Source organism: Cervus canadensis, chromosome 9 (assembly GCF_019320065.1).
Source record: "Cervus canadensis isolate Bull #8, Minnesota chromosome 9, ASM1932006v1, whole genome shotgun sequence".
Taxonomy (NCBI): Eukaryota; Metazoa; Chordata; class Mammalia; order Artiodactyla; family Cervidae; genus Cervus; species Cervus canadensis.
This window is the reverse complement of record NC_057394.1, coordinates 51,719,357-51,739,461: the sequence shown is the minus strand read 5'-3', so window position 1 is coordinate 51,739,461 and position 20,105 is coordinate 51,719,357. Positions and strand designations below refer to the sequence as shown.

At 39.1% G+C, this 20,105-nt stretch overlaps 1 protein-coding gene across 6 annotated transcripts in view; it reads right to left on the bottom strand.

Moving 5' to 3' along the window:
* The window catches only part of DIAPH3 (diaphanous related formin 3), a 527,980-nt gene that overhangs the window by 221,323 nt on the left and 286,552 nt on the right, over positions 1 to 20,105 (bottom strand). For all 6 annotated transcript variants that reach the window (XM_043478170.1, XM_043478172.1, XM_043478171.1 and 3 more), the window contains one exon: positions 15,206 to 15,445. In XM_043478170.1, the coding sequence (XP_043334105.1) occupies positions 15,206 to 15,445 (240 nt within the window). The remainder of the gene's footprint in view (positions 1 to 15,205; positions 15,446 to 20,105) is intronic.

Here is a 20,105-nt window from a genome sequence, read left to right as displayed (position 1 = left end):
TAAGTATATAAAATAAAAGAAAGGAGAACAGAGACTTGAAGAGAAGACCAGGATGGACTGACCCTACACCAAAGGGACCAGGCTACAAACCAGGTATAAACAGCGGTCAGCTTGGTTTTGTGAGTGGTGGACGTAGTGGGTACTAAGTGTGAACAGGCAAATATACAACCTGGTAGTGTTCCCTATGAATGAGTAATGAACCAGATCAGATAAATACAAGACAGGAAAAAATCAGGATTTAATTTAGAACTGGTGAGATTCCTGCTATATTTAACTATACAGTCCTACTTACTTGCTTCCTTTTCAACAATTTCCTACTTTAATATATATTAAACCTATGGTTTTTCCAGTAGTCATGTACGGATGTGAGAGTTGGATTATAAAGAAAGTTGAGCACCAAAGAATTGATGCTTTTGAACTGTGGTATTGTCTTGAGAGTCCCTTGGACTGCAAGAAGATCAAACCAGTCAACTCTAAAGGAAATCAGTCATGAATATTCATTGGAAGGACTGATGCTGAAGCTGAAGCTCCAGTACTTTGGCCACCTGATGTGAAGAGCTGACTCACTAGGAAAGACCCTGATGCTGGGAAAGACTGATGGTGGGAGGAATAGGGGACGACAGAGGATGAGATGGTTGGATGGCATCACTGACTCGATACCATGAGCTTGAGCAAACTCTGGGAGTTGGTGATGGACAGGGAAGCCTGGTGTTGGATGACATCACTGTCTCAACGGACAGGAAAGTGAAAGTGTTAGTTGCCTAGTTGTGTGAAATTCTTTGCGACCTCATGGACTATAGCCCACCAGGCTCCTCTGTCCATGGAATTCTCCAGGCAAGAACACTGGAACAGCTCGCCATTCCCTGCTCCAGGGGATCTTCCCAATCCAGGATCAAACCCAGGTCTCCTGCATCAGAGGAGGATTCTTTACAACCTGAGCCCCCAGGGAAGCCCACAATGGACATGAGTTTGAGCAAATTCCAGGAAAGAGTGAAGGACAGGGAAGGCAGGTGTGTTGTAGTCCACAGGGTCTCAAAGAGCTGAACACGATGGAGTGACTGAACAACAATATTACACGTATATATGTATGCATACACACACAGATATGTACATATATCTATATGTATTTTTTCAAATTCTATGTCAATAAATATTATATCACTATCACAAAAATATCAAATGAAAGTTACTATCCAATTGTGGCAGAAAGAGATATTCTGGGTCATCACAAACACTAACATATACAATATACTGATGCAAAAACTATCTTGCCCCTGTAAATATAGAGCTACTCAAATACAGAAGCCTGGCATTCACATGATTACTCCTACAATAGGTTCAAATGCTACACAGGCCTCCAACATGCAAACCAAAAGAATGGTTCCTGGCACTTTAAAAACTGACTGATACGAACAGAGTCTGCTGTTTGATGCCTTTATAAAAGAAAACATCCATCTGTTTTGAAATATTGTTCCTCAAAAAAATGACTCTGATCACTAACTTGACCCATGGCCACTAACATGTGTGAATGACCTGCTAAAAAATAACACTAAGACTGGCCTTTAACTAGTGACGTTGTCTTGGGCAAGATATCAGACCTCAGATGCATACAAGTAAAATGAGAATGTGGAAATGGACAGGAAAAGGAAATTCTAAATTTATCTTCCAATTTAAAAATATTAAATATACATTTTAATGGACTTACGAGTTAGTAGATACTGCAAAATCTGTCTTAAAAAATGCAAAGAACCCTATTTGCAATCTTAGTTCAGAAGTTATTTTTGCATGCTTGAGTCAGAATCTTTCAGTCTCAACTTTCTTATAAACTAAGAATGTTAATATAATTTATAAAAGTTACCTTTCAGCTCTACAATTTCATTCATAATATTATTTTTAATGGATAAGGCTGGAGTAAAAGTATCAAACTCTCGCAAATATAACAGTTTTCCCCACTACAACAAAGAGTTAGTATAAAAACTGTCATTTGTTTTTGTTTTTGGTTCACTGGAGAAGTGGAGGGTTCTGGTGGAGAGTTTTGATAAAACGTGGTCCACGGGAGAAGGCAATGGAAAACCATGTCGGTATTCTTGCCTCAAGAACCCCCGGAACAGTATGAAAAGGCAGAAAGACACGACACTGAAAGATGAACTCCCCAGGTCGGTAGGTGCCCAGTATTATTTACTGGCTGAGAGTGGAGAGATACCTACAGAAAGAATGAAGGGACTGAGCCACAGTGGAAATGATACCCACTGTGGTTGCATCTGGTGGTAAAACTAAAGTCTGATGCTGCAAGAACAATATTGCATAGGACCTGGAATGTTAGGTCCATGAAACAAGGTAAATTGGATGCCGCAAAACAGATGGCAAGAGTGAACACTGACCATTATTACATCAACTACTGTGGGCAATAATCCCTTAGAAGAAATGGAGTAGCCCTCACAGCCAAAAAACGAGTACAAAATGCAGTACTTGGGTGCAATTTCAAAAATGACAGAATGATCTCGGTTTGTTTCCAAGACAAACCGCTAAATATAACAGTAAATCAAGTTTCTTTCCAATCTCTAATGCTGAAGAAGCTAGACTTGAATGATTCTATGATGACCTAAAAACAAAGACCTCCTAAAAGTAACACCAAAAATAAAGTGTCCTTTTCCTCATAGGGGATGGGAATGCAAACATAGGAAGTCAAGAAACACCTGGAGTAACAGGCAAATTTGGTTGTGGAGTACAGAATGAAGCAGGGCAAAGGCTTAGAGAGTTTTGCCAAGAGAACGCACTGGTCATAGCAAACACCCTCTTCCAACAACAGAAAAGATTACTCCACACATGGACATCCCCAGATGGTCAATACCAAAATCAGGTTGATTATATCCTTTGCAGTTGAAGATGTAGAAGCTCTATACAGTCAGTAAAAACAAGACCGGGAGCTGACAGTGGCTCAGATCATAAACTCCTTATTGCCAAATTCAGACTGAAATTGAAGAAAGTAGGGAAAACCACTGGACCATTCAGGTATGACCTAAATCAAATCCCTTATGACTATACAGTGGAAGTGACAAATAGATTCAAGGGACTACATCTGTTAGAGAGTGCCTGAAGAACTATGGACGGAGGTTTGTAGCACTGTACAGGAGGTGATGACCAAAACCATCCTCAAGAAGAAGAAATGGAAGAAGGCAAACAGGTTGTCTAAAGAGGCCTTACAGATGGCTGAGAAAAGAAGAGAAGTGAAAACCAAAGAAGAAAGAAAAAGATATAACCATCTGAATGCAGAGTTCCAGAGAACAGAAAGGACAGGTAAGAAAACCTTCTTAAGTGAAGAATGCAAAGAAATAGAGGGAAACAAAAGAATGGGAAAGACTAGAGATCTCTTTAAGGAAATTGGAGATACTAAGGGAACATTTTATACAAAGACAGGCACAATAAAGGACAAAAATGGCAAGGACCTAAAAGAAGCAGAGGAGTTTAAGAAAAGGTGGCAAGAATACAGAGAAGAACTGTACAAAATAGCTCTTAATGACCCAGTTAACCACAATGATGTGGTTACTCACCTGGAGCCAGACATCCTGGAGTGTGAACTTAAGTGGGCCTTAGGAAAAATTACTACGAACAAAGCTAGTGGAGGTGATGGGATTCCAGTTGAGCTATTTCAAACCCTAAAAGATGATGCTGTGAAAGTGCTGCACTCAATATGTCAGCAAATTTGGAAAACTCAGCAGTGGCCACAGGACTGGAAAAGGTCAGTTTTCATTCCAATCCCAAAGAAAGGCAATGCCAAAGAATGTTCAACCTACCGCACAATTGCACTCATTTCACATGCAAGCAAGATTATGTTCAAAATACTTCAAGCTAGGCTTCAGAGGACGTGAACAGAGAACTTTCAGATGTACAAGCTGGATTTAGAAAAGGCAGAGGAATCAGAGATCAGAGTGCCAACATACGCTGGATCATCGAAAAAGGAAGGGAATACAAAAAAGTCTACTTCTGCTCATTGACTATGCTAAAGCCTTTGACTGTGTGGATCACAACAAACTGTGGAATACGCTTAAAGACATGGGAATACTAGACCACCTTACCTGCTTCCTGAGGATCCTGTATGCAGGACAAGAAGCAACCGTTAGAAGCAGACATGGAACAATGGACTGGTTTAAAATTGGAAAAGGAGTATGCCAAAGCTGTAATGTCACCCTCCTTGTTTAACTTCTACAGAGAGAACATCATGTGAATGGCCGGGCTGGAGGAATCACATGTTGGAATCATGTTTGCCGGGAGAATGAAGGTGAAAATGCTGGCTTAAAACTCAATATTCAAAAAATATGATTTATGGCATCTGGTTCTATCATGTCTTCACAAACAGATCGGGAAAATGTGGAAACAGTGTCAGATTTCATTTTCTTGGGTTCCAAAATAAATACGGACAGTGACTGCAGCCATGAAATTAAAATATACTTTTCCTTGGAAGAATAGCTATGACAAACCTAGACAGAGTACTAAAAAGCAGAGACATTTTTAATACCTTTACCAACAAAGGTCCATATATTCAAAGCTATGGTTTTTCTAGTAGTCATGTATGGATGTAAGAGTTGGACCATAAAGAAAACTGAGTGCTGAAGAATTGATGCTTTTGAACTGTGTGTTGGAGAAGACTCTTGAGATACCTTGGACAGCAAGGAGATCAAAATAGTGCATCCTAAAGGAAATCACCCATGAATATTCATTGGAAGGACTGATGTTGAAGCTGAAACTCCAATACTTTGGCCACCCGGTGTGAAGAGCTGACTCACTGGAGAAGACCCTGATGCTGGGAAAGATTGAAGGCAGGAGGAGAAGGGGACGACAGAGGATGAGATGGTTGGATGGCATCACCAACTCTACGGACACTGAGTTTGAGCAAACTCAGGGAGACAGTGATGGACAGAGAAGCCTGGCGTGTGACAGGGTCACAAAGAGTCGGATAGGACTTAGCAACTGAACAACAACAACAATACTGAATTCTTCTGTTTCCCCACCTTCCTCTTTAAAGCAATGGCTGGAGAATACTGCTCCTTCTACGAACTTCCAGCTCTTGACTGTCACCAGTGTACTGCCTTCCTCATGCTCCATTCATGTGAATCCAGATACATGGTCTGTGTGGAATGCTGATTAGACAAGGGCCTGCAAAGAGCTTTCTAGTTCTGTTTGTGATGTAATTAAATGGCCACCTATTTCGAGGAATGAAATATATCAAGAAATGTCTATGGTCCAACAATAAGCAACTGGATAATTTTGATCTTTCCTCAACAGTGATAAGATTTCAGAATGAGAATTCTGGTACATACTATAGGTTATGGCATCCACAAATTTAATAAATGTTAAGGATGTAGGCCAAACAGAGATTCAAATATTCAGAGACAATCATAAAGCTGCACACTAACTGAGGGAGGACGGTTCTATCCTGGCTGTATTGTTGACATCAGCAGGTTAGCAACTCACATACAGGTCACTGTCTATCATTTGAAAATATACTCACTGAATAATAAATAAGTAAAAGTCTCCCATTTTTCCCAAATCTATATTTAACAATTAAGAGACTTAAAAAAATACTCAAATCCCAACAGATTTGAAAATATACCTAATAAAAAATAAGAAGTTGAGAAACACAGAGAGTGACAATTTGTTCATAATGCATGGAGTTATAAACTACAGTACTAATAAACTACTCAGTTCAGTTCAGTCGCTCAGTTGTTTCCAACTCTTTGCGACCACATGAATCATAGCACGCCAGGCCTCCCTGTCCATCACCAACTCCCACTGCTATAAATTCCAGGACAGAGATTGTTCATTCAGTTCATAACATTCTCAGGAAAAACTGCACAATGCTGAGAAGGTATTCTTAGTGCCTCAATTACTCTAGTCCCTTCCTTCCTTCCCCCAAATCACTTAAAAAAAAAAAAAAAATCCTTCCAGAAAGCTCGTGAAAATGTATGAAAGCACAACAAAGAACATTTATCACAGTCTTCACTTACGTGATCAATATATTTTTTACCTTTTGATAAACATTAAAAACAAACAGGGGACACTCTATTTTTACTAATTATCCAATGTACATAATCAGCAATTGAGTGAGAACAAGGAAAGCTTGAGAGATGATGCTAATTTTGTTAAAGAGAAAAACACAACTTGAGCATAGTCTTTCCCTTGGAAAGAAACTGAAGCTAAAATGTCTGCTTTAAAGCGTTATTCTTAAGTTTAAGAAATACGCTTTATTTAAATTGTCACTAACATTGCTTGACAGGATTCCTTTGGTATCACTGTCAAGAAATTATCTTACTGATGAGTAATTATTACTGTTAAGGAGAATTTCTTATTCATATATTGCTGCTTTAAGGTACATTTAGTGTGCTGTATATGTCAAATAAACAAAAAGATGGATGGAGTTTCTTCAACTGCTCTGTTCATTCCAAACAAAATAATGTTAAAAGGAGATCCTGTAATAAATCATGGCCTGGTTGTCAGTTGGGACAGAACTCCTTTGTAGCTACAATACAAGGTTTAGGAATATTTTTAGGGTATTCAGCATATATGTGGATGACATTTAAAGAATATTCCATTGTATTAGTCACAAGGAAGAAAATACTCAAAATAAAAACTAAGCATCTTCTTAGTAATTTTCAGAATCCAAAGAACTACAGCCCCTTATACTCTGAATAATGAAACTTCCATCTTAAGAACAGTGTCAGACTTGCAACTGTTCCTCGTTGTTTATGTGCCTGTACTCTAATTACATCACCAGGACGGCACTGACTCGACATGCCGTAGACACTGCCGACACCAGGAAAAGGAAAACCTTGTGAGGGTCTGTAATGACCCCACAGACGATCTCGGAGGCCCTCCCTTGTGAACAACGTGAACCCGAGCGTGAACCCAGCGGCCACTCCTGCTTGTGTGGCACTTACCAGGAGACAGGACTAGCCCAACCCTGCAATGCCCTTAAGTGCTTACACACACAACATCCCCACGAGGAAGCAGCTGGTACTATACTCACCATGAGAGCAAAAGAGACGGAAACGTCACGCAGCATACCCCAGGACACACGGCTACTATGCGACACAGCCAAGATTTATCTGAACCCACTGCTTTGTGAATCAGATTGATTATACTCTTTGCAGCCAAAGATGGAGAAGCTCTACACAGTCAGCAAAAACAAGACCGGGAGCTGACTGTGGCTCAGACCATGAACTCCTCATTGTCAAATTCAGACTTAAACTGAAGAAAGTAGGGAAAACCACTAGACCATTCAGGTATGACCTAAATCAAATCCCTTATGACTATACAGTGGAAGTGGGAAATAGATTTAAGGGACTCGATCTGATAGACAGTGAGCCTGATGAACTATGGACGGAGGTTCGTGACATTGTTCAGGAGACAGGGATTAAGACCATCCCCATGGAAAAGAAATGCAAAAAGGCAAAATGGTTGTCTGAGGAGGGCTTACAAAGAGCTGTGAAAAGAAGAGAAGCGAAAAGCAAAGAAAAAAAGGAAAGATATTCCCATTTGAATGCAGAGTTCCAAAGAATAGCAAGGAGAGATAAGAAAGTCTTCCTCAGTGATCAATGCAAAGAAATAGAGGAAAACAACAGGATGGGAAAGACTAGAGATCTCTTCAAGAAAATTAGAGATACCAAGGGAACATTTCATGCAAAAATGGGCTCAATAAAGGACAGAAATGGTATGGACCTAACAGAAGCAGAAGATATTAAGAAGAGGTGGTAATAATACACAGAAGAACTGTACAAAAAAAATATTCACGACCCAGATAATCACAGTGGTGTGATCAGTCACCTGTGATCAATCCCTAAGAAAGGCAATGCCAAAGAATGCTCAAACTACTGCACAATTGCACTCATCTCACACACTAGTAAGGTAATGCTCAAAATTCTCCAAGCCAGGCTTCAGCAATACATGAACCAATAACTTCCAGATGTTCAAGTTGGTTTTAGAAAAGGCAGAGAAACCAGAGATCCAATTGCCAATATCTGCTGGATCATCGAAAAAGTAAGAGAGTTCCAGAAAAACATCTATTTCTGCTTTATTGACTACGCCAAAGCCTTTCTTTGGGATATGAATGAAAACTAACATCTTCCAGTCCTGTGGCCACTGCTGAGTTTTCCAAATTTGCTGGCATGTTGAGTGCAACACTTTCACAGCATCATCTTTCAGGATTTGAAATAGCTCAACTGGAATTCCATCACTGACACTAGCTTTGTTCATAGTGATGCTTCCTAAGGCCTGCTTGACTTCGCATTCCAGAATGTCTGGCTCTAGCTGAGTGATCACACCATCGTGATTATCTGGGTCATTAAGTTTTTTTTTTAATCTCTAAGCACAGTGTTAAGGAGGAATCTGAGGCTGTCAGCTTCAGGGACAGGCAGTTTGACAGATCAGGAATTCCGGTTTTGAGAGCGGTGAGAGGACAGCACCTGAGCAGTACACTGACTCTTCATGAACAAAGCCACCTGGGTTTTATAATTCTAATAAAGGGATAATTCTAATTGTAACAGCAACTGAGAAAACAAAGGTAATATGAATAATTTATCAGAAACACTATTTAGTAAAGCTAATTAATTATTTCTTGGAAAATGCTATAGATTAAATATGTTAATGAATGAGTCCGATAGAGTTAAGCAATCTAAGTAGTTTCACACTGCTTTGGAAGTCAGATTTTTCACAGACTTAATTGGCTGGATGTGTGGCATTTGTTATCTTCAAGTCTTTGGCCAAAAACTGCTTTATTTTCAAAGGGTGCCAAAATTTACTGGGGTGGCTTTCCAATCTGATAGCAAATAAAAATTCTTCTAAAATCCTTCTGAAAAATTGAATGCTGTTGGAACAATGGATTTGTTTGACAAAGGTCTTTCTTAAAAATAACTTCACATAGTAAAGGAAAAGGTAATATATACAAGAATTAAGATTTCACAAAAAAAGATCGCGAGTGGTAACCTGTGTGACTGTGACAAGCTTGCAGAATATAAACCGCATGTGACAGGTGGAGGGATTTGCTTCCTGCTCTTCATAATCACTGAAACTCTGCTGTCTAAGATCAAGTCCTGAAAAATAACTCAGGACACTGACCATCAACTCTCCTCAGTTCCACCGTGTCACTGAGCTTCATACTCCTTTCACTCATTTTCTTCACTTTCAGAATAGCGTTCAGCGTGGCACCAAAGAAAAGCAGCAGCATTGGGGAGTATTTTCACCACTCATCCTTAAGTGAGGAAGCAGAGTTGTTTCATTTTTGTTTTGCTCTCATATTGGTTAGGTTTAGCTTTTGCGTGTTTGTTGGTTGGTTGGTTCCAGGCTACCTATCAGGGATTGTCCATTCTGGGGTAAGTAAGTAGGGTAGACGACAGATAAAACGATTCTCAGTTCGATCTGAACCTTAAAGATCACCTGTGGGATCTTACTGAAGGTGCCACTCATCAGGATTCACACCCACACATGCTGAAGTACCTGATCCAACGCGAGGCTGACACATTGCTACTTGTAACGGGCGCTGTGGGGTGAGCACTGAAGCCCTGAAGGAGAGCTGCGCACAGCTTCAAGAGATCACTCACGACAGCAGGCAAAGGCACCAGAGAATGAGGAGACTAAACACATTTCTAAAACTCCTCCCCTTTGGTGAAATTATCTGACTTTTGGTTAGCCTATACTTATAAAAGAAACATACAGACCAAATAAGAATTTCATGCACTTGATAACAGACAAAAATCAAACTGGCCTGCCACCGCTGCATTTAATATCTAACTCCCAGTACCAACATTCCCATTACTACGTATGCTTTGATAGCTTCACCTTTGAAATGAATTAACTGAACATTCTCCTGCCACTGACAAAAGAAAATTTCCTATAAGTGATAATATGGATAAATTTATAGATAAATCAAAAGTGCCTTTTTTCTGCAATCCTTCCCCTCCAACTAACACTGCATAAACTGATATAACTTGTTATAATCGGTAAACTCTTCCAAAACTTAATATTTACTATCCCAGTACAGGTAGTCAGTTTATTTAGCTACCTAGAACAAATAGCTCCATCATTCAATTGTACTGATTGTACAGTATCCCAATACAGGTAGTCAGTTTATTTAGCTACCTAGAGCAATACCTCCATCATTCAATTGTACTGATTGGGATGACTTGTTATTTAGAAATCACACATTTTTGCAGACATCAGTAAAATATATAAGCATGTGATAATCACTGTTTCTGAACTGACAACATCTTTTTAAAAACAAGTTAAAATCATCTCATATATTTAATATGGTGTAGAGTTTGATGGCTGAGTCAACCCCCTTTTTCTAGAATACTGACTTACCTGGCTCCACATAGGTTCTCTAAAATTACTAATTTTAGCACCAACAATATATACATTTTTTTAGGTGGGCATTTTGGTCAGACAAGCACCTACCTGATTGTTGATTGGATTTCTAAGGATACAAATTTGCATTTAGTCAAGAGCAGGTCCGGATAAAAGAATGTAATCTCAAACTGCTTATTATCAAATGATACACCTGGACTTTTCAGTTATAGTAATGCTATCCCTAGTTTAAGAAAATGGTATAAGTGCCTTCCTTTCTGATGGCTTGGCTTCTTAAAGGGATAAACATCAGACTATATAGAAGAATGGATAGAGTGCTTGTCATTCGTAAAATCCCCCTAAGATATTACTAAACTTTAGCTGAATTTGGGTAGTAGGCAGTTTGAGATTGTCATATTGCATTCGGGACCTGCGGTACTCTTGCTCAGGAAAGTCCCTGGACAGAGAAGCGTGGCAGGCTGCAGCCCATGGGTCTCAGAGTCAGCCATGACTGTAACCAGACAGCAACGGCAGCGTCTTACCATGAGGGTGCTCCAAGAGTGTCACCCGAAACGGGCTCTGAGTGTGCGTCTGCAAGGGAGGGGAGTGGGTGATGGGGGAAAGATGGTTCCAAAAGAAGGATCTTCAAGACACTGATTTTTTTCACTTGCTATTTAAAAGAACACTGCTCGACATCCTATTTTCCATTTATAATAACATGCAGGCAAAATTTCGCATGAAGTGCAGCCTTAGCAAATAAGAGAAATTAAAATATTTAGTTCACAAAGTCTCATGACCGTGTTCTGCACTTCACTTTTTCCATCAGAAAGCCTCAAGCCTACCATCTACTTTAATTTACGTTTACATCTTAAAATAACCATAGACTAGAATGTATTATGTCTCAAATTTTACTTTTATATTTACCACAGACCCTATCAAATCTTTGGGTAAAAAAAAGTAAAATCTTTTCTTTCTGAACTCATTTATTATACTTCAGTTCAGTTGCTCAGTTGTGTCCAACTCTTTGTGACCCCATGAACTGCAGCATTCCAGGCTTTCCTGTCCATCACCATCTCCTGGAGATTGCTCAAATTCATGTCCATTGAGTCGGTGATGTTATACTTTTATTATAATATAGTTTATCATTATAATATAAATTATAAGACAGTTTATTATAGTCATTTCAATCACAGATATAAACAAAGATAATATAGTCCCTAAAACCAAAATATAATGCATATAGAATTCACTATTCATGTATTTATCTCTAAACAATGCAAAGTTAACATTTTAACTTTCCAGACACTTAAGCTAAATTTATAAAGCACACTTAAAAGTAAAGACTTTGGATATAGAATATTAAATGGCATATAATTACCCAGCATGTTTGAACAGATTAAAATATTACCCTGTCTTTCTACTGTCAAATAAATATGGAATTCCTTGTATGGGGCTTATCATCAAAGCAAATGCTTCATGCTCAGTGTGAAAATTCAATCACAATTGTCAAAGATCAAGCTGCTACTTCTGATAACAAACATGATGAGATATCATCTTGTTCAATATATGCCTTCAACTTGACATGTGGGCTAATAAAAAATATGAAGTTGTAGTATTTATTTTGTTTCTTGTACAACAGAAGGCTCCTAACAGGGATGATCAAAATATCCACTATCGTTGACTGAAAATATAGTCAGCCCTATTATCTAGCGACAGATTAACAGGTATATAGCTTGACTATAGTAAAATACTAGCAGCAGGCACTGTATTTGCAAAGGGATTTAAATCATTATGCATCAGCAACTGTGTATCAATATGAGAGGATATCTATTTTCAACTACATAATAACACTGTCTTTACACAACATTGAATGTACTGCACTGTGCACTGCTATCCATTCAAAAGCTATTTATTCAGCATCTACTATGGACCAAATACTATAAGAGGCAATTCCACCTCATCAATCAGACCTAACCTCTTGTCTCCACCTCTCTTTGAAGGAAGGCATGAGGGAAGATATGTGGTCAGCTTCTTGTGAGCTGGTCCTCGTTCTGAGATACACACACAATCTGAAGCCAGAACAGATGCTCAGCAGTGTGAAGCAAACTCCAGTAGGCTTCCACGTGTGGACTTAACTTCTCCACTGTCTCACCCCGGCCCTGTTTCTCTTCCTTGGCTTCCCTTCTCAGGGGAAGTTTGAACTGGCAGTCTTGCTTGCCTCCTTGCCCTTCAGCCTCCAAACTCATAATCACCATGCCCTCCCAATTCCTAGATGTTCCTTAGACGTAGACTCTTCTCTCCATCCCCTCTACCCCTCTGCAACTACCTTAGTCAGACCTCCATCATCTCAGAGCACAGTGACCACTTCATAGTGGACCCTCAAACATATGTATAAAGAAGGCAGCTTCAGTCAGACGCCTTTTAAGACACTGAGGTAATAGAGACTGTTGTTTGTGGTTTAGTCACTGAGTCTCTTTTGCAGCTCCATGGACCGCAGCCTACCAGGCTCCTCTCTCCATGGGATTTTCCAGCCAGGAATACAGGAGTGGGTTGCCTTCTAGAAACTAGGGATAGGAAACACCAAAATCAGCCTGAACTCATCTCTCTTTTGAGCAATAGCTTCAAACATGTCAGCAGCAAGGAATTATCCTTGACTCCTCCCTTTTTCCTTTTCCATCCCCAGCTATCCTCTCAGCTCCACTTCCCCTGGTGCCCTCCTAAGTTACGTGACACAGATCAGCCAACCACTGAGTCTCTCCCCACTGTAACCCCCCAACCCAATGCTGTCCAATAGAACAGTGATGGAAACGTGCTATATTCATGCTGTCTGCATGTATGGACACTGACTCACTTGAAACATGCTAAGTGAGACTGAGGAATTAAATTTTTAAGTTTATTTAAATAGTAATTGATTGAAATTTGAAAAGTCATATATGGCTAATGGTGACAGTACTGGAAGGTGCAGTCTGCCTTTCTTCCACACTGCTGCTAGAATTATCTTCCGGGAAGACAGATGATAATGTCACTTGACCTACAGAACTAACATGCCTTCATAAAGCCTTTACCATACAGCATGACACCTAAGCTCTTCACCATCGAGACCAACTTACTATTTCATTTCTATTTTCTCCACTCCTCCTCCATCCAAAAGGGAAAGTGTGAGTTGCTCAGTCGTGTCTGACTCTTTGCAACCCCATGGACTGTAGTCCACCAGGCTCCTCTGTCTATGGAATTCTCCAGGCAAGTATACTGGCGTAGGTTGCCATTTCGTTCTTCAGGGGATGTTCCTGGTCCAGGGATTGACCCCAAATCTCCCACACTGCAGGCATCTTCTTTACCACATGAGCTACCAGTGAAGCCCCTTCAACAATAACTGATCACTTGGTGTACTCACACATGCCACGATATAACCCTTTATATGAACTGTTGATGCTTTTTTAGAATGCTTTTTCCTCTCAGGGAATATCCACTCATCCTTCCAGATCCAGTTCAAAGTCCTGCTCCTCTCCAAGTGAGTAACTGCCCTTCCTTAATCCAGCCAGCCCGTTCTCTCTTAACTATGCTGCCGTAACTTTGGTATACAGGTTCACTGAGATATTTAAGCATGCTTAATGGCTTACCTATGAAAAATATGAATCCCACGTATCCAAGATAAATATTAATCATATACATAAAATGAGATGATGAGGACAAGCGTTTTACACAAGAGTAACTAAGCACTGTATAAATGTGCAGTCTTTAACACATGTATTATGAGTCCCATCTTAATACTTGCTAGGGATCTTCACTGAACATAGCAGGCTAAGAAAACAAGGAAAGAAGAGTGAAAAGATGGCTGTGGGAGAGGAGAAAAGTTTGCAAGGCACTGCTACCAAAAGGAGGCATAAGCCAGGGGAACGTGCAAGAAAAGCCAGGAAAGCACCAAGAGACTAACCACTCAGTAACCCACAGCTAACGTTGAGCCTGTTTCTCGCCTCCCCTATTAAACTGGCAATAACAATAATCAAATTCCTTAATCAGGGAGTGTAGATGTGGCCAGGTCAAGAACAAGAGAAAGCTTTTCTTGTGCTATATAACTGAGAAGAATTTGTTGTAAGCAGATCAATAAAGCACTATTACTATGGCCCGCTTCTTAAGACAGAGCTCTGCTATATAAAACACTGAATGGATTTGCTGTAAGAAAATTTAACCTACAGAAGAAACTGAAGGAAAAAAAAAACCTCTAAACTTACTAAATTTTCACCTCCTCCAACATTATATTTAAATAGAAATATTTCAAAATCATTAATGACATCTGAGTTATGTTTATTCCTAATATGACTTTCCTTTTATATAAAGCAGTCTCAATTTTCTTTCCCTTTAGTCAGCTTTCAAAAAAGAAAAATGCAAAGAAACATCTAAATAGCCAAAGGTAAAACTTTTAGTGGCAATCACAAGCAATTCTCAATATATATACTGTCATACGCAGGTATTTATATTGAATGAATATTAGGCTTTAAATATTCCACTTCATCAGTTTGAGAAACCATAGATTTACAACACAATTTTGCTATTAAACAAAAATCCTTCATGTGAATTTGCAGATCAGAGATAATTAATATTTGGATTTAGTTCAGAGGTTGAGTAAATTAGCTCAGTTCACTCTGGGTTTGGGTTGATGGTTCAGTTTAAGTTACTGACAATGAGCATATCAAACTAAAGAATAAATAATGTAGTCAGGGCTGACATTTAAGAATAAGTGTTCAGAGGGAGGTGATATATGTATAATTATGGCTGATTTGCGCTGTTGTATGGCAGAAACCAACACCACACTGTAAAGCAATTTTCCTCCAATTAAAAAAGAAATTGGAAAAACAAATAACAAACTCACTTTACAGAGAGAGCTAAGGTTAAATCCGAAGGTCTGTGCGTTCCGGGAGCCGGCATTCATGTAGTTTCCCATTAGCAGCACCAGCTCCAGCAACTTGCTGAAGCCCCGGCTCCTCCTGAGGTCTTCGCAGGCGGCGCTGACAGCCATGATGTCAGGCTTGATGCTGTTCACCTGCTCCTCAAACTGAAGCTTAAAGAGGACAGCACTGAGCCGCGGCCGGAGCCTCTTCACACTGCTCATCTGATTGAAAAGAAAACAGCAGATTTCCTTTAAAATGCATGGCATACTTTAGTATTGTGTGGCTGCAAGTAATCCGGGATGATTTATTGGTATGACAGTACAGAAGAAGCAATATGTCCCCTAAAACTGATAGCAGGAAGAGAGAAAACCCCTGCATGTTTTTGTGAAGAATCCAGAATCATCTCTCAAAGAAAAAATTAACAATTTAAATGCTCGTTGAAAAGAAAGCTTCAGTTAAGTGACAAAGTTTAACTGAGTAATAAAGTACATATACTTTTTTTTTTTTCATATACTTTTTAAAAACACAATTTTTAAAAGGTAACAGGATAGAGATGCAACAAATTACAGAGCATTCATACATAGCACTGCTTTAATTTTTATTCAATACTGAAATATGCTGGGTCATATTTAACAGATTCAGACAGGTCTAAAGAGGGTTTGTTTTCTTCAAAGAGCAACTGCTGTCCACAAGAACCCTGCTGACTAACAGTATGTGTTACATCAAAGGAGAGTAAACAGGTCCCAATTTGTGCTGAACTGACTTCCTTCAGAAACACAGGGCTGCAGAGGGAGCCCTGCCCCGGGCTCGGGGCAGTTAGAGCTGGGAAGCTCGCAGAGCAGGGGACCAGCGGCAGCCACCAGCCACACACGCTAGAGGCCCGGTCGGGACTCCGGCTCCTGTCCTGGCTGTGAGAGGGCTGAGAGCATCACAAAGAACAAGCGGCTAGAGGGTCAGCAAGCTCTGGCCTTCAATCTACCCACAAACCACACCCGAGCAACACACGAGGGGAGGAGCCAGAGGACTTGGGATGTACATTGTTTAAGTTACATTTGAATTCTTTGACCAAACATATTAGAAATTTGAGACAAAGGGGACTGATGGGACAGCAGTAGCAAAACCAGTGAACGTCAATAACAATCATAAATATCAGCATTTTGAGGCAAGGTCAGGGAAAAAACAGTGACAGAATATGACAGGATTAAAATAGGAAAGAGTCGTGTTTGTCACAGACCCTAAAGGAAAAGCTAAAAAAAAAAAAAAAAAGTCAAGTGAAGCTTATAGTATTTCATTAAGGAGATAGAAAGCTATTTGCTCATAATATAATGACTGTTATTTAAAATAAAATATACCATACAAAAGCCTGAACTTATTAGACTACAACAGGACACTACAGATACCACCTTAATAACAAAGAAAGATAACCCAGTTAACTCATCTAACAAAACCAGAGCAATAAAGAGCTCTCAGGAGATACCTCTGAGAGTATCTTCAGATGAACCGAACTCTTAGAGTTACTAAATACTTTCTCAGCAAATAATTTAAATATATAATGTACATATAGTATTCTCCCACCCACTTGACCTGTTAAATGCTTATGCATATACAATCAAGACTCTAAAACCTAAACTAATACAGTTATTAAGAAGTCCCTCTACAAAGTACTCTAAGGAATGTCTTAAAATTCCTTGAATTCAAGCAATGTCTTCAAGTTCCCATCTAGAGAAAATATTTTCTCTTAGAAGAAAGTATAGAAACTGTAAGCTCAAAAGGGACAATTTTTTAAAGTACAGGAAACATTACTAATTATTTTATAGAATGGTTCTAGTAATAAAAATAAATTTTAGAAAGACAAAGTGAGGCCTTATTAGGATACCCATTCTTCAGTTCAGTCGTGTCCAACTCTTTGTGACCCCATGAATCGCAGCACGCCAGGCCTCCCTGTCCATCACCAACTCCCGGAGTTTACTCAAACTCATGTCCATCGAGTCCGTGATGCCATCCAGCCGTCTCATCCTTGGTCATCCCCTTCTCCTCCTGCCCCCAATCCCTCCCAACATCAGGGTCTTTTCCAATGAGTCAGCTCTTCACATGAGGTGGCCAAAGTATTGGAGTTTCAGCTTCAGCATCAGTCCTTCCAATGAACACCCAGGACTGATTTCCTTTAGGATGGACTGGTTGGATCTCCTTGCAGTCCAAGGGACTCTCGAGAGTCTTCTCCAACACCACCGTTCAAAAGCATCAATTCTTCGGCGCTCAGCTTTCTTTACAGCCCAACTTTCACATCCATACATGACCACTGGAAAAACCACAGCCTTCACTCGATGGACCTTTGTTGGCAAAGTAATGTCTCTGCTTTTTAATATGCTGTCTAGGTTGGTCATAACTTTCCTTCCAAGGAGTAAGCATCTTTTAGTTTCATGGCCGCAATCACCATCTGCAGTGATCTCAGTGGGCACAAATCATTGTTTGGAAGTTGTATGTCCAAAAATAGACAGAAAGTAGATATAAGCTGTGATTACTTCTCATAAAGTCATTTTATTTGTTATACAATGTTTCCAAATGGATTTATTTACCTGGAATTTGTGGCCTTAGTTAAATATTACAAATTTACTGTTTGTACATAACTATATTGTTCTGGACCAATTCTGTATGATACTCTTTTACTTTTAATTTAGCCTTCAGAACAACAAGATATACAAGGGAGTAGTCACATGCACACATACAGTTATAGCCATTCAGAAGGTGTATTATGGACCCACAGCCATCTCTGCTTTCAATCTATATGCCCTCATTAATGATTATGAAGTCATGTATTTGGTACTTTGCTATAAACAAGAACCATGAAATTAAAAGAAACCTGCTCCATGGAGGAAAAGCTAAGACCAACCTAGACAACATATTAAAAAGCAGAGACATCACTTTGTCAACAAAGGTCCATCTAGTCAAAGCTATGGTTTCTCCAGTATTCACATACGGATATAAGAGTTGAACTATAAAGAAAGCTGAGGTCGAAGAATTGATGCTTTTGAACTGTGGTGTTGGAGAAGACTCTTGATGCTGAAGCTCCAATACTTTGGCCACCTGAGGTGAAGAACTGACTCACTGGGAAAGACCCTAAGGTGGAAAAGGTTGAGGGCGGGAGGAGAAGGGGACGACAGAGGAGGATATGGTTGGATGGAATCACCGAGCTGCTGTTTATGAGGTTGCAGAGAGTCGGACATGACTTAGAGACTGAACAAAAACAATAAACAAGGAAAGAATTCTCTAATACCTGATGCAAAACATTATTATTGCAAAATATATTAATTTTAACATATATTAATATACTACCTCATGTGCAAAGAGAAAATAGACTACCTAAAAGCCTATATTAAACTACCCCAAAGTATGTTAAAACTTTCCTACTGACAAGCTCACCATGTGTAGCCAGTACAAAGTAATTAATTTTCCTGGAAAAATATAACCTAGATTTATATGAGTAATGAGTCTACCTGGCACTAGGGACAGGTTCCTTGAAAAAATAGAGTAAGTCTGATGTAATGCAGTAAAAAGTGCTATGAGTTTATGGAAAGTCCTGACAAAGCAAAGTCAGGAAGGATAATGTAAACAGATCTTTTAACACTTTTTGTAATTAGATATCCTTTTCATATTGTTTTTTGCCTCCCAATTTTGGAAAGTTAGTATTTTGACTGATACTAAACAAATGCATTTTAGTGAACAAAATTACCATATTGGAAAGGAACTTGAGAAATCACCAGAACTCGAGCCTGTTTATAGTCTACCATTCAGCCTACACGGATGCCCCAGACCAAATGGCTTTCCCTTTTATTTAATAGAAGAAAAAGACCTCAATGAAACCTAATGTTCTAAGACCTAAATCTTGTGATCTATAAAGATAACAGCAGTTATTTTTCTTATTGGTCAAATCAAAGTCTATTTCTTCAGATGGGATCAAAGAAAAAAGGTTAAAAATAAAAAAAAAATTTTTTTTTAATCCTGAAGGTTTCTTTAGCCCTTCACACACTCTTTCAAACTGGACATCTACACTCTGGTTTCCTTGCTGAAAACTTTAGAACTCAGACTTGTCTGCCAGAGACTAGACTGGATGGAGAAATGGAGAGCTATGATGCTCAAAAAATATTCTCAAAGCTAACAGAAAGTCATTAAAAAAGAAAAAAAATGAAAGACTACTACAAAACTTAACTATAAGATAGCAAATAATTAGAAGGTTAGAACAAATTAGAATTCATTTTTTCCAGAGGTATCCTTTACATTTATTACTAGAGGGTCTTAGCAATGTAAACTCACAGCACCAAAATCTGATAACACTGAGTTATACTCTGGAGATCAAACTAACGGCATAAAAAAGAAAATAAAAATACTTTGATTTTACCACTATTTTTTTTTTAAATTTACTACTATTTTTTGAAGGCAGGGAGTAGTGCTCTGGCAACCATCCCATCACATGACTACAGATGTCACATGCCAGAATGAAAACACCTAAGAACAGAGACTGGATAAAATTGAAACCAATATCCAGAACACAAAGGGTAATTTTTATTTCAAGATTTTGTTCATTGGCAACATTTGTATGGTTGGAGCAGGTACAAAGTAAGACGAGAAGACCTTTAGAAAATCAGTGAACCAACAAGCATTGACTGGGTGCCCACTCGGTGCTGCGAGCCGCACAGAAGTCGTGGTTGCTGCCCTCGTATCATCGAATTCTCGCCATCTGTCTTAAAGGGCAAAAAGGAGGAAAAGTCTTCCGGGAGATATAATCTCCCATAATCTCATTATGGTTATGTTTTTCATGTATAATTTTATCTATTATTTCACGGGGGAGAAAAACAGAATCTATTTGACATTTTTACACCAACC